The sequence below is a fragment of the Oncorhynchus gorbuscha genome, linkage group LG12 (assembly GCF_021184085.1).
Source record: "Oncorhynchus gorbuscha isolate QuinsamMale2020 ecotype Even-year linkage group LG12, OgorEven_v1.0, whole genome shotgun sequence".
Taxonomy (NCBI): domain Eukaryota; kingdom Metazoa; phylum Chordata; class Actinopteri; order Salmoniformes; family Salmonidae; genus Oncorhynchus; species Oncorhynchus gorbuscha.
Window position 1 is genome coordinate 5,573,311 of NC_060184.1, and position 15,326 is coordinate 5,588,636.

At 43.8% G+C, this 15,326-nt stretch overlaps 1 protein-coding gene across 1 annotated transcript in view; it reads right to left on the minus strand.

Moving 5' to 3' along the window:
• LOC123990476 (protein-tyrosine kinase 2-beta-like) overlaps positions 1-15,326 on the minus strand; it is an 80,384-nt gene that overhangs the window by 26 nt on the left and 65,032 nt on the right. The window contains exons 24-28 of the mRNA XM_046291022.1: positions 10,875-11,024; positions 4,950-4,974; positions 2,456-2,724; positions 2,264-2,344; positions 1-1,427 (exon numbers count right to left, since the gene is read on the minus strand). The exon at positions 1-1,427 is cut by the window's left edge and continues 26 nt beyond it. Of these exons, the coding sequence (XP_046146978.1) occupies positions 1,206-1,427; positions 2,264-2,344; positions 2,456-2,724; positions 4,950-4,974; positions 10,875-11,024 (747 nt within the window). The 3' untranslated portion in view covers positions 1-1,205. The remainder of the gene's footprint in view (positions 1,428-2,263; positions 2,345-2,455; positions 2,725-4,949; positions 4,975-10,874; positions 11,025-15,326) is intronic.

The window sequence follows — 15,326 nt, forward strand, 5'->3', positions numbered from 1 at the left end:
GGGGGAGGGGTGCAATCACAGGTGGATAGAACCTTATGGCTCTGAAATGTCAATCTGGGTTCAATCTAATACACATCTAAGTGTTAAAGAATACTATAGCTATTTGAATACATAAATGACAGATGAATACCCTATTTAGATCAAATAGAGAGTCAGAACACCTTTCATAAAATGTATTACGAGCATCAGAGTACTTGTTGTCATCACCGAACAGTGTGTTGTTGTTTTGTTGCTTGCGTTCCATTATTGTTGGCCAGACTAGCCAATTACAACCATACTTAGGAGGGAGATGGTAAAGACGTGTTCTGATTGGTTCGCCTGTATTGGTTCATGCTTGTGATTGGATAGCAGATAGCACCAAGATCAAATGGCTTTATGCAGATATCATTTTCCAGTTTTTCATTTTTTTTTCCCACTTAACATAAACTTTAAAAAAAATAATAATAATTTCAACAGATATATGAATGACCATCTAAAGATCAATTATATGTAACTAATTCCTTCTTGACTAAAGATGTAAAGGTCTTGTTTTGTCACAGTGTCTGACATGTTTATTTAAGATCGGTCCATTGTCTCTATCCATGATGATACAGATGAATACACAAGATGAGGGGGAAACATTGAAGGGTGCAGGATATTCAAATAGTAACTGGCATTTTCCTAACTTTCCTAAATTCTCTATCATAGCACAGAAAACATACTTTTACTTATTTTAAAAATATTTAAAAAATACAATACTGTCAGTTAAATGTAATATACTACAAACCTGATGTAAAAACAGAAAGGTAATGGGTATTATATCTATTTGGTCAAACTCGTAGTCTAGAAACAAATATTACACATTCCATGAAACGACACATATGCAAATTAATACATCTATTGATCTGGCCAGTATTGCTAGAAACATGTGAAAATAACCTAGCAGTAAATTAACCTGGATACCTAAACAGATAGAGAAACTATTTAAAATAACCGATACAATTCAAGACACGAGATGATACAGAAATCATAACACCAATCACAAAATGAAAAGTGAAAGTAATCTTTTCTGATAGTTTGAATTCTGACTTAATTCAACTTAAAATGGAACCTTGACCACTGCACTGCCAAGTCCATCCATTCAGTCGCAACATACTTGGCTCTGACCTGTCCTCCAGTTAAAAAAAAAAAAAGAAGAAGTGGGTGTCCCGTGGGTATTTACCCCACTATGGGGTCTCCGGTTTGGGCTTGGCCAGGTTGGCCCTGACCCTGGCCTGGTCCACAGCATCCAGAAGGTTCTTCCCATCCATGGCCAGGTTGTGTGCTGCAGTCAGCATCTGTTTCTTACACTCTTCCTTCAGAGAGGTGATGGCGTTCTGCTGGGCCAGACGCATCTTACTGATCAACTCTGACATGTCGTTGTTCAACAGCTTCTGGGTCCCCTCGATCTGACCAGGGGGAGGAGAGAAGGGAGAGAGGGAGAGAGGGAGTGGGGAACAGGAGACAGGGAATAGTTCGTCAACTCTGACATGTCATTGTTCAACAGCTTCTGGGTCCCCTCAATCTGACCAGGAGGAGGAGAGAAGGGAGAGAGGGAGTGGGGAAGAGGAGATAGGGAATAGTTTGTCAACTCTGGGTGCCCTCAATCTGACCAGGGGGAGGAGAGGGGACAGAAGAGAGGGAGAGAGGGAGTGGGGAAGAGGAGACAGGGAATAGTTTGTCAACTCTGACATGTCATTGTTCAACAGCTTCTGGGTCCCCTCAATCTGACCAGGGGGAGGAGAGAAGGGAGAGAGGGAGTGGGGAAGAGGAGATAGGGAATAGTTTGTCAACTCTGGGTGCCCTCAATCTGACCAGGGGGAGGAGAGGGGAGAGAAGAGAGGGAGAGAGGGAGTGGGGAAGAGGAGACAGGGAATAGTTTGTCAACTCTGGGTGCCCTCAATCTGACCAGGGGGAGGAGAGGGGAGAGAAGAGAGGGAGAGAGGGAGTGGGGAAGAGGAGACAGGAAATAGTTTGTCAACTCTGACATGTCGTTTTTCAACAGCTTCTGGGTCCCCTCGATCTGACCAGGGGGAGGAGAGGGGAGAGAAGAGAGGGAGAGAGGGAGTGGGGAAGAGGAGACAGGAAATAGTTTGTCAACTCTGACATGTCGTTGTTCAAATTGACCAGGGGGACATATGAGAGAGGAGGAGAGGAGAGGACAGAAGAGTGGATGAGATATTACACTACAGTCTGGACGCTGGTCTGGTTTCTGCTTAATAATATGATATATAATCGTTCTTACCTCTGTCCTAATGGACTTATGGAGGGTCGGCAGAATATCATCCACACTGCGTATCAGACTCCTTAAGGTCAGCCCTACAGACTGCAGAGAGAGAAGACCGTTTCACCTTTATAATGCAGCTGTATATATAGCTTATAGCTACTGCATTACTACTATCATACAGTGTTTGAAGTCAGCAGCTCCGTGTCTTACCTTGATGACAGTGATGTACTCCTCCGGCTGTAGTGTGTTCACATCGTTCTTCAGCTGCACCACCACCTGGACCAGCTCCATGACCGCCTGGTACACCTTATCATCTGAACGGTCGAGCTCTGCAGTGGGGCGGGCCTGGGCTGTAGGGCCGGCCTGGGCTGTAGGGGCGACCTGGATCGTAGGGCCGGCCTGGGTCGTAGGGCCGGCCTGGGTCGTAGGGGCGGCCTGTGCTTTAGGGCCGGTGAGATGCAGGGGCTTGTCTGGCGGGGCTGGTTTTCAGAGTGGAGAGTAGGATGAGAGAACAAGAATGAAAGGGGAGAGGGGATGAGAGAACAGGAATAAAAGGGGAGAGGGGATGAGAGAACAGGAATGAAAGGGGAGAGGGGATGAGAGAACAGGAATAAAGGGGGGGAGAATAAAAGGGGGATGAGAGAACAGGAATAAAGGGGAGAGGGGGGAGAACAGGAATAAAAGGGATGAGAGAACAGGAATAAAAGGGGAGAGGGGATGAGAGAACAGGAATAAAAGGGGAGAGGGGAGAGAATAAAAGGAGGGGGATGAGAGAACAGGAATAAAAGGGGAGAGGGGATGAGAGAACAGGAATAAAAGGGGAGAGGGGATGAGAGAACAGGAATAAAAGGGAGAGGGGATGAGAGAACAGGAATAAAAGGGGAGAGGGGATGAGAGAACAGGAATAAAAGGGGAGAGGGGATGAGAGAACAGGAATAAAATGGGAGAGGGGATGAGAGAACAGGAATAAGAGGGGATTAGAGAACAGGAATAAGAGGGGAGAGGGGATTAGGGATGAGAGGGGAGAGAGCAATAATAAAAGGGGAGAGGAGATGAGAGAACAGGAATAAAATGGGAGAGGGGATGAGAGAACAGGAATAAGAGGGGATTAGAGAACAGGAATAAGAGGGGAGAGGGGATGAGAGAACAGGAATAAAAGGGGAGAGGGGATGAGAGAGCAAGAATAAAAGGGGAGAGGGGATGAGAGAGCAAGAATGAAAGGGGATGAGAGAACAGGAATAAGAGGGGATGAGAGAACAGTAATAAAATGGGAGAGGGGATTAGAGAACAGGAATAAGAGGGGATGAGAGAACAGGAATAAAAGGGGAGAGGGGATGAGAGAACAGGAATAAGAGTGGAGAGGGGATGAGAGAACAGGAATAAGAGTGGAGAGGGGATGAGAGAACAGGAATAAGAGTGGAGAGGGGATGAGAGAACAGGAATAAAATGGGAGAGGGGATTAGAGAACAGGAATAAGAAGGGAGAGGGGTTGAGAGAACAGGAATAAGAGGGGATGAGAGAACAGGAATAAAAGGGGAGAGGGGATGAGAGAGCAAGAATAAAAGGGGAGAGGGGATGAGAGAACAGGAATAAGAGTGGAGAGGGGATGAGAGAACAGGAATAAGAGTGGAGAGGGGATGAGAGAACAGGAAAAAAAGGGGAAAAGGGGATGAGAGAACAGGAATAAGAGGGGAGAGGGGATGAAAGAACAGGAATAAGAGGGGAGAGGGGATGAGAGAACAGGAATGAAATGGGAGAGGGGATGAGAGAACAGGAATAAGAGGGGAGAGGGGATGAAAGAACAGGAATAAGAGGGGAGAGGGGATGAGAGAACAGGAATGAAATGGGAGAGGGGATGAGAGAACAGGAATAAGAGGGGAGAGGGGATGAGAGAACAGGAATAAAAGGGGATGAGAGAAGAGGAATAAGAGGGGATGAGAGAAGGAGAGAACATGAATAAAAGGGGATGAGAGAAGAGGAATAAGAGGGGATGAGAGAAGGAGAGAACAGGAATAAAAGGGGAGAAGGGATGAGAGAAGAGGAATAAGAGGGGAGAGGGGATGAGAGAACAAGAATAAGAGTGGAGAGGGGATGAGAGAACAGGAATAAAAGGGGAGAGGGGATGAGAGAAGAGGAATAAGAGGGGATGAGAGAAGAGGAATAAGAGGGGAGAGGGGATGAGGGAACAGGAATAAAAGGGGAGAGGGGATGAGATAAGAGGAATAAGAGGGGAGAGGGGATGAGAGAACAGGAATAAAATTGGAGAAGGGATGAGAGAAGAGGAATAAGAGGGGATGAGAGAACAAGAATAAGAGTGGAGAGGGGATGAGAGAACAGGAATAAAAGGGGAGAGGGGATGAGAGAACAGGAATAAAAGGGGATGAGAGAAGAGGAATAAGAGGGGATGAGAGAACAGGAATAAAAGGGGATGAGAGAAGAGGAATAAGAGGGGATGAGAGTAGGAGAGAACAGGAATAAGAGGGGATGAGAGAACAGGAAAAAAAGGGGAGAAGGGATGAGAGAAGAGGAATAAGAGTGGAGAGGGGATGAGAGAACAGGAATAAAAGGGGAGAGGGGATGAGAGAACAGGAATAAGAGGTGATGAGAGAAGGAGAGAAGTTAAAAGCTGTGTCTTTTAGACATATACTTGATACCACCAGATATTCTATTTATAGGATTTTCTTAATTAAGGTTTATCACTCACCATGTCCAGTCTCTGGTTCTGGTAACTGCAGACAGAGAGAAACATAAGATTATAGGACAATGACTATATTGACCTGATAAAGAAAGATGGCACCGCAGTGGATAGTGGCCGTCTGACAATTCTGCTATTTTCAGTCTGTTTTTTAATGCTGATCGAAACTTTTCATAATTTCCTAATGACCAAAACATTGCTGTTCCGATGTCCAGAAGCTATCAGTAAACTCAATTTGGATGAAAATGTCTACATCGACCAGTTCTGTTTACTCAGGACCCAGGCCCTAATCGCCGGGACTCGGAAGAGGAAGCGGTTGCAAGAGAGGGGCAGGCGAGGCGACATCCTGACGAGACTACGTCGGCGAGCAAATAGACCGCCATTTCCCTCTGTTCTATTGGCGAACATTCAGTCACTGGAGAATAAACTGGATGAGCTCCTATCGAGACTATCCTATCATCCTTTAAAAAAAAAACTAACTCTCTTATGTAATTTCTATGAGTCGTGCCTGAACGAGGACATGGATAACATACATCTTGTTGGGTTTTCTACGCAGAGTCAAGACTTGGACGGCAGACTTGAGTACGATGAGGGGAAGAGCGGTGTGTGATCTCTAATGTTATTAATGAGGAAGTCTCAAGTTTTTGGCTCGCTTGTATTAGAATACCTGATGATAAACTGTAGACCACACTATCTACAAAGAGAGCTTTCATCTATATTTTTTGTAGTGGTTTATTTACCACCACAACCCGATGCTGGTACTAAGACCGCACTCAACAAGGTGTATAGCGCCATAAGCAAACAAGAAAATTCCCATCCAGAGGCGGTGTTGCTAGTGGCCAGGGAAAATGTCATCTGTTTTACCAACTCTGACTAAAACAGCGTGTCACCTGTGAAACATGTCACCTGTGAAACTAGAGGCGACAAAACTCTAGATCACTTTTACTACACACACAGAAACACATACAAGGCCCTCCCTTGCCATCCCTTTGACAAATCAGATCATGGCCCTATCATCCTACTTCCTGCTTACAAGCAAAAACTCTAATAGGAAGTATCAGTGACATGCTCAATACACAAGTGGTCTGATGAAGCGGATACTAAACAACAGGTATGTTTTGCTAGCAAAGACTGGAATATGGTCCAGGATTCATCCGATGGCAGTGAGGAGTTTACCACACCAGTTACCGGCTTCATAAATAAGTGCATCGACGACGACGTCGTCCCCACAGTGACCGTACGTACATATCCCAACCAGAAGCCATGGATTACAGGCAACATCCACACTGAGCTAAAGGCTAAAGCTGCCGCTTTCAAGGAGCGGGACTCTAACCTGAAGTTAGAGTGATGTTAGTGGACTACAGGAAAAAGAGTACCGACCACTTTGAATGAGCTGGACGATTATAAGAAATCCTGCTACAACCTCCGATGCGCCATCAAACAGGCAAAGAGTCAATACAGGACTAAGAGACAATCTTATTACGTCGCTTCTGATGCTCAGTGGATGTGGCAGGGCTTGGAAACTATCACGTATTACAAAGGGAAGCCCAGCCGCGAGCTGCCAAGCAACACAGGCCTACCAGATTAGTTAAATGTCTTCAATGCTCATTTCAAGGCAAACAACACTGAACTATCCATGAGTGCACCAGCTGTTCCAAACGACTGTTCCGGAACTGTTGTGTGATCTTGTTGTCCATAGCCAATATAAGACCTTAAAAAAGGTTAACACTTCCAATTTGCATACCGCCCCAACAAATCCACAAAGAATGGAATCTCTATTGCACTCCACACTGCCCTCACCCACGTGGAGAAAAGGAACACCTATGTAAGAATGCTTTTCATTGACTACAGCTCAGCATTCAACACCATAGTCCCCTCCAAGCTCATCACCAAGCTCAGGACCCTGGGACTGAACACCTCCCTATGCAACTGGATCCTGGACTTTCTGCTGGGCCATCACCAGGCCGTTCCGAACGGGTCCACCCATTACGAAAAGGCCTGTGGAAAAACAGACCCAAACAGACCCATGCCGGTTCAGTTCTGAGAGACCCATTCTGATCTTAGCAACCCGTTCAGCTCTGAGAGACCGTTCAAATCTGAGCGATCCGTTCTGACCTGAGAGACCCGTTCAGATCAGAGAGACCCGTTCTGAGAGACCCGTTCAGATCTGAGAGACCCGTTCAGATCTGAGAGACCCGTTCAGATCTGAGAGACCCGTTCAGATCTGAGAGACCCGTTCTGATCAGAGAGACCCGTTCAGATCTGAGAGACCCGTTCAGATCAGAGAGACCCGTTCTGAGAGACCCGTTCAGATCTGAGAGACCCGTTCAGATCTGAGAGACCTGTTCAGATCTGAGAGACCCGTTCAGATCTGAGAGACCCGTTCTGATCAGAGAGACCCGTTCAGATCTGAGAGACCCGTTCTGAGAGACCCGTTCTGATCAGAGAGACCCGTTCAGCTTCCAGAGTCAAAAGGGAAGAGAAAGAAACCTCTCAATAAACACATGATATTGGCCGAATGATTCACCTCACGGTTCAGCTGTCTGAGATTTAAGCACAAGCGCATCAAGGCATTGAATGAATATAGGCCGGTAGACCTAGGCATCCGCTGTACGCTATTAATATTAAGTACATCTAAAGTAAAAGAAGCTTATGCCTAGCCCTAGAGAAACCGTGACAACGACAGAACCTTTAGTTAACCAGGCAAGAACAAATTCTTATTTACAATGACAGCCTACCGGGGAACCGTGGGTTAACTGCCTTGTTCAGGGGGCAGAACAACAGATTTTTACCTTGTTCTCGACACAGATTTATTTTTCCCTTGTCATACTGGGTACTACTGCTATACCGAGACCAACTTAGAAGGAGGCTAATTCGTTCATCTTCGATCAGAGTATATGTTTTATAGAGATACGCGTTATATTGTTAGGTTAAAGGAGTAACTCTGGTAGATCTACATTCTTCCTCACCTCAAGTTCAACTGTTGGAGCACCGCCTTCATTGAGCTGCAGTAGATAAGCCTAATAATAGCTACAGCACATCAATAATTCACAAAATATGATTTATTTTGCTATTACCCTAATAAAGTTAAGTCATTGTTTATAGAGAAAATACCAACAGTTGATCAGAGCGCATTCGGAATGTATTCAGCCTTGTTCCACATTTTGTTACGTTACAGCCTTGTTCTAAAATCGATTAAATACTTGTTTTCCTCATCAATTTATATAAAATACCCCATAACGACAAAGCCCCAAATAACCCATAACGACAAAGCCCCAAATACCCCATAACGACAAAGCCCCAAATACCCCATAACGACAAAGCCCCAAATACCCCATAACGACAAAGCCCCAAATACCCCATAACGACAAAGCCCCAAATACCCCATAACGACAAAGCCCCAAATACCCCATAACGACAAAGCCCCAAATACCCCATAAGGACAAAGCCCCAAATACCCCATAACGACAAAGCCCCAAATACCCCATAACGACAAAGCGAAAACTAGTTTCAGAAATACTTTATTTGCATAAGTATTCAGACCCTTTGCTATGAGACTCGAAATGGAGCTCAGGTGCATCCTGTTTTCGATTGATCATCTTTGAGATGTTTCTACAACTTGATTAGAGTCCACCTGTGGTAAATTCAATTGATTGGACATGATTTGAAAAGGCACACACCTGTCTATATAAGGTCTCACAGTTGACAGTACATGTCAGAGCATAAATCAAGCCATAAGGTCGAAGGGGCGAAGGTTGACCTCTCAACAGGACAACGACCCTAAGCACAAAGCCAAGACAATGCTGGAGTGGCTTCGGGACAAGTCTCTGAATGTCTTTGAGTGGCCCAGCTAGAGCTCGAATTTGAACCCGATCCAAAATCTCTGGACAGACCTAAAAATAACTGTGCAGCAACTCTCCCCATCCAACCTGACAGAGTTTGAGAGGATCTGCAGAGAAGAATGGGAGTAACACCCCAAATACAGGTGTGCCAAGCTGGTAGCATCCTAACCAAGTGTCAGGATTTGGCCAGGGTTGTTCCGGTTTTTGGTCACTAGATGCCCCCATTGTGCCTTTTGACCTTTTGTTTTCCCTTGATCCCCATTATTATTTGCACCTGTGCCTCGTTTCCCCTGATTGTATTTAAACCCTTTGTTTTACTCAGTTCTTTGCTCTGTGTTTGTATGTTAGCACCCAGCCCTAGTACTCTGAGAACTCTTGTTGATCCCGGTGGACTCTCTTGTGGAGTTGTGTTTTTGTTCTTGTTTGTTTGTTTTGAGTATCTTTTGAGGCTTTTTGTGCTTTACCTTCCACCTTGTGGATTTGCCTTTTTGTCTTGGATGATTGCCTTTGTTCTTGTGGAATTCCTTTTGAGGTTGTGGAGTTACATGTTTTCCTGAAGAACTTCACTTTTTACTTCATTAAATACACCGCCTCAAGTACTGCTGTGTCTGCCTCATCTTCTGGGTTCTGCTGACTATTCGTGGCTCAGTTGGTTTAGTGACTGTTTCTCACTCCGGAGACCCGGGTTTGTAACCGGGTCCTGACACCAAGAAGACCTAATGCTGTAATCGCTGCCAAAAGTGCTTCAAAAAAGTACTGCTTACAATGTCTGAATACTTATGTAAATGTGGTATCAGTTTTTTATTTGTAATACATTTGCAAGAATTTCAAAAAATCTGTTTATGCTTCATCATTATGGGGTATTGTGATGTCATTACAGGGTATTGTGATGTCATTATGGGGTATTTTATGTAGATTGATGAGAAAAATATTGAATCCATTTTAGAATAAGACTGTAACGTAACAATTGTAGAAAAAGTCAGAACCGCAACTAAAACAATAGAAAATGATAATACAGTAACACTCTACGTGCAGATATAATGCTTTATAACTTGTTATCTATTAGCCGTTATTATAACATCTTATAATAAACAGTAACTTATGGTACATATACCAGTGGGTTGGTGGGGCCCTCCTGTCCCATGGGGCCCTGTAAAGAAACATGTAGGTTCCGATTCATTCGACACAATATCAACACCGACCCACAACTGGCCACGGACCCCATGGGCCTCACGTCAATTTACAGAACACAGAGAGTTATAGGCTTATATATATATATATATGAGTTATAGTTACTAGGAATACGGGATGATTGTTATGATTACCGGATGGTTGTTAGAATGGACTAGGGGATGGTTGTTAGGATGGGATAGGGGATGGTTGTTAGGGTGGAATACAGGATGGTTGTTAGGACTACCGGGTGGTTGTTAGGATGGAGTAGGGGATGGTTGTTAGGACTACCGGGTGATTGTTAGGATGGAATAGGGGATGGTTGTTAGGGTGGAATACAGGATGGTTGTTAGGACTACCGGGTGGTTGTTAGGATGGAGTAGGGGATGGTTGTTAGGACTACCGGGTGATTGTTAGGATGGAGTAGGGGGTGGTTGTTAGGACTACAGGATGGTTGTTAGGGTGAATATAGGATGGTTGTTAGGATGGAATACAGGATGGTTGGTAGGATGGACTATAGGTTGCTTGTTAGGAGTACGGGATGGCTTTAAGGGTGGAACACAGGATGGTTGTTAGGACTATAAGATGGTTGTTAGGACTACGAGATGGTTGTTGTTAGGACTACGGAGTGGTTGTTAGGACTACAAGATGGTTGTTGTTAGGACTACAGGGTGGTTGTTAGGATTATGGGACAGTTATTAGGACTATGGATTTGTTGTTAGGGCTGCAGGATTGTTGTTAGGACTCCGGGACTGTTGTTAGGACTAGGGGATGGTTGGCAGGGCATTCTAAGGGTTGGTTGTTAGGACAGACAAGGAGATGGTTGCTGGTGTGGATAGGGGGCCCGGTCCTTAGGTTGGAAATGGGGCTTGTTAAGGTGGACTAGGTCTAGGGGTTTAAAGGTCAGAGGTATATTGCCCACCAGGAGTCTCTCCTCCTTGGTCAGCCACTTGTTGTCCTCCATCATCTGTTGTTTCTGTTGTCTCATCGTCTCCTGCATACGCTCTCTCTCCATCTGCCACAACCGCTGGGCGTCCTCCTTACTGGACGGCTCCACCATCAACTCACCCTCCTGGTCGAAGGGAGACACGCACACACACACACACACAAACACACACACACAAAAGCATGCGAGCACACACACACACAAACACACACACACAAAAGCATGCGAGCACACACACACACACACACACACACACACACACACACACACACACACACACACACACACACACACACACACACACACACACACACACACACACACACACACACACACACACACACACACACACACACACACACACACACACAGTACACACACACACACACACAGTACAGAGCAGGTAATACAGCAGCCTTGCTTGTTGGGCTTATAGCAATAACACAAGGCTTTAAAGGAGGAAGGAAGGAAACTACAACTAGATAACTATTCTAGATGGGAGGAAACTACAACTAGATAACTATTCTAGATGGGAGGAAACTACAACTAGATAACTAGTCTAGATTGAAGGAAACTACAACTAGATTAGTCTAGACGGAAGGCAGATAAACACGGAAGGAAACTAGAACTAGATAACTAGTCTAGATGGAAGGAAACTACAACTAGATAACTATTCTAGATGGGAGGAAACTACAACTAGATAACTAGTCTAGATGGGAGGAAACTACAACTAGATAACTATTCTAGATGGGAGGAAACTACAACTAGATAACTAGTCTAGATGGGAGGAAACTACAACTAGATAACTAGTCTAAAAGGAAGGAAACTAGAACTAGATAACTAGTCTAGATGGAAGGAAACTACAACTAGATAACTAGTCTAAATGGGAGGAAACTACAACTAGATAACTATTCTAGATGGGAGGAAACTACAACTAGATAACTAGTCTAGATGGGAGGAAACTACAACTAGATAACTAGTCTAAATGGGAGGAAACTACAACTAGATAACTATTCTAGATGGGAGGAAACTACAACTAGATAACTAGTCTAGATGGAAGGAAACTACAACTAGATAACTAGTCTAGATGGAAGGAAACTACAACTAGATAACTAGTCTAGATGGGAGGAAACTACAACTAGATAACTAGTCTAGATGGGAGGAAACTACAACTAGATAACTAGTCTAGATGGGAGGAAACTACAACTAGATAACTAGTCTAGATGGAAGGAAACTACAACTAGATAACTAGTCTAAATGGGAGGAAACTACAACTAGATAACTATTCTAGATGGGAGGAAACTACAACTAGATAACTAGTCTAGATGGAAGGAAACTACAACTAGATAACTAGTCTAGATGGAAGGAAACTACAACTAGATAACTAGTCTAGATGGGAGGAAACTACAACTAGATAACTAGTCTAAATGGGAGGAAACTACAACTAGATAACTAGTCTAGATGGGAGGAAACTACAACTAGATAACTAGTCTAGATGGGAGGAAACTACAACTAGATAACTAGTCTAGATGGGAGGAAACTACATCTAGATAACTAGTCTAGATGGAAGGAAACTACAACTAGATAACTAGTCTAGATGGGAGGAAACTACAACTAGATAACTAGTCTAGATGGAAGGAAACTACAACTAGATAACTAGTCTAGATGGAAGGAAGGAAACTACAACTAGATAACTAGTCTAGACGGAAGGAAACTAGAACTAGTTAACTTCATTGGGATAGGGGGCAGCATTTTCACGTTCGCGAAGAAAAGCGTGCCCAGAGTAAACTGCCTGCTACTCAGTCCCAGGTGCTAATATATGCATATTATTATTAGTAGTTTTGATAGAAAACACTCACTCTGCAGTTTCTAAAACTGTTTGAATGATGTCTGTGAGTATAACAGAACTCATTTGGTAGGCGAAAACCTGAGAAAAATCCAACCAGGAAGTGGGAAATCTGAGGGTTGTAGTTTTTCAACTCATTGCCTAGCGAATACACAGTGTCTATTGGGTCATATTGCACTTCCTAATGCTTCCACTAGATGTCAACCGTCTTTAGAACCTTGTTTGATGCTTCTACTGTGAAGTGGGGGTGGATGAGAGGGGATTGAGTCAGAGGTCTGGCAGAGTGCCATGAGCTGACTACGTGCTTCACGTGCGAGTTACCTTGCTTTCCATTGCATTTCTACAGACAAAGGAATTCTCCGGTTTGAACATTATTGAAGATTTATGATAAAAACATCCTAAAGATTGATTCTAAACTTCGTTTGACATGTTTCTACGGACTGTAACGTAACTTTGACTTTTCGTCTGCACCTAGTGATTGCGCGTCATGGATTTGGATTACTGGGCTAAACGCGCGAACAAAAAGGAGGTATTTGGACATATCTGATGGACTTTATCGAACAAATCAAACATTTATTTTGGAACTGGGATTCCTGGGAGTGCATTCTGATGAAGATCATCAAAGGTAAGTGAATATTTATAATGCTATTTCTGTTGACTAAACAACATGGAGGATATCTATTTGGGTAGTTTTGGAAACTAGAACTAGATAACTAGTCTAAAAGGAAGGAAACTAGAACTAGTTAACTAGTCTAAAAGGAAGGAAACTAGAACTAGTTAACTAGTCTAAAAGGAAGGAAACTAGAACTAGATAACTAGTCTAAAAGGAAGGAAACTAGAACTAATTAACTAGTCTAAAAGGAAGGAAACTAGAACTAGATAACTAGTCTAAAAGGAAGGAGACTATAACAGTCAGACCCTGATCTGTTTCACCTGTCCTTGCAATTTTCTCCTCCCCCTCCAGGTCTTGTTTTCCCCAGTGTATTTATCCCTGTGTTTCCTTGTCTCTCTGCCAGTTTGTCTTGTACGTTTTTTGAAGTCAACCAGCGTTTTCCCCGTTCTCCTGCTTTTTGCATTCTCCTTTTTCCAGTCCTCCCGGTTTTGACCCTTGCCTGTTTCTGGACTCTGTACCCTTCTGCCTGACCATTCTGCCTGCCTTGACCACGAGCCTGTCTGCCACTCTGTACCTCCTGCCTGACCATTCTGCCTGCCTTGACCACGAGCCTGTCTGCCACTCTGTACCTGCCTGCCTGACCATTCTGCCTGCCTGACCATTCTGCCTGTCTGCCACTCTGTACCTGCCTGCCTGACCATTCTGCCTGCCTGACCATTCTGCCTGCCTGACCATTCTGCCTGCCCCTGACCTCAAACCTGCCTGCTACTCTGTACCTCCTGGACTCTGATCTGGTTTTGACCTTTTTGTCTGTCCACGACCATTCTCTTGCCTACCCCTTTGGATTAATAAATATTGTAAGACTCCAACCATCTGCCTCCTGTGTGTCTGCATCTGGGTCTCGCCTTGTGCCGTGATAATAACTAACTAGATATCTAGTCTGAAAGGAAGGAAACTAGAACTAGATAACTAGAGTCTAGAAGGAAGTAGACTAGCACTAGATAACTAGAGTCTACAGGGAAGTAGACTAGACCTAGATAACTAGAGTCTACAGGGAAGTAGACTAGCACTAGATAACTAGAGTCTAGAAGGAAGTAGACTAGCACTAGATAACTAGAGTCTAGAAGGAAGTAGACTAGCACTAGATAACTAGAGTCTAGAAGGAAGTAGATAACTAGCACTAGATAACTAGAGTCTAGAAGGAAGTAGACTAGATAACTAGAGTCTAGAAGGAAGTAGACTAGCACTAGATAACTAGAGTCTAGAAGGAAGTAGACTAGCACTAGATAATAGAGTCTAGAATAACTAGAGTAACCAGATAGGAAGTAGACTAGCACTCAGATAACTAACAGGGAAGTAGACTAGAGTCTAGAAGGAAGTAGACTAGCACTAGATAACTAGAGTCTAGACTAGATAGGAAGTAGACTAGCACTAGATAACTAGAGTCTAGACTAGCACTAGATAACTAGGAAGTAGACTAGACTAGCACTAGGGAAGTAGACTAGCACTAGATAACTAGAGTCTAGAAGGAAGTAGACTAGCACTAGATAACTAGAGTCTACAGGAAGAGACTAGCACTAGATAACTAGAGTCTAGAAGGAAGTAGACTAGCACTAGATAACTAGAGTCTAGAAGGAAGTAGACTAGCACTAGATAACTAGACTAGATAACTAGATAACTAGAGTCTAGAAGGAAGTAGACTAGCACTAGATAACTAGAGTCTAGAAGGAAGTAGACTAGCACTAGATAACTAGAGTCTACAGGGAAGTAGACTAGCACTAGATAACTAGAGTCTAGAAGGAAGTAGACTAGCACTAGATAACTAGAGTCTACAGGGAAGTAGACTAGCACTAGATAACTAGAGTCTAGAAGGAAGTAGACTAGCACTAGATAACTAGAGTCTACAGGGAAGTAGACTAGCACTAGATAACTAGAGTCTAGAAGGAAGTAGACTAGCACTAGATAACTA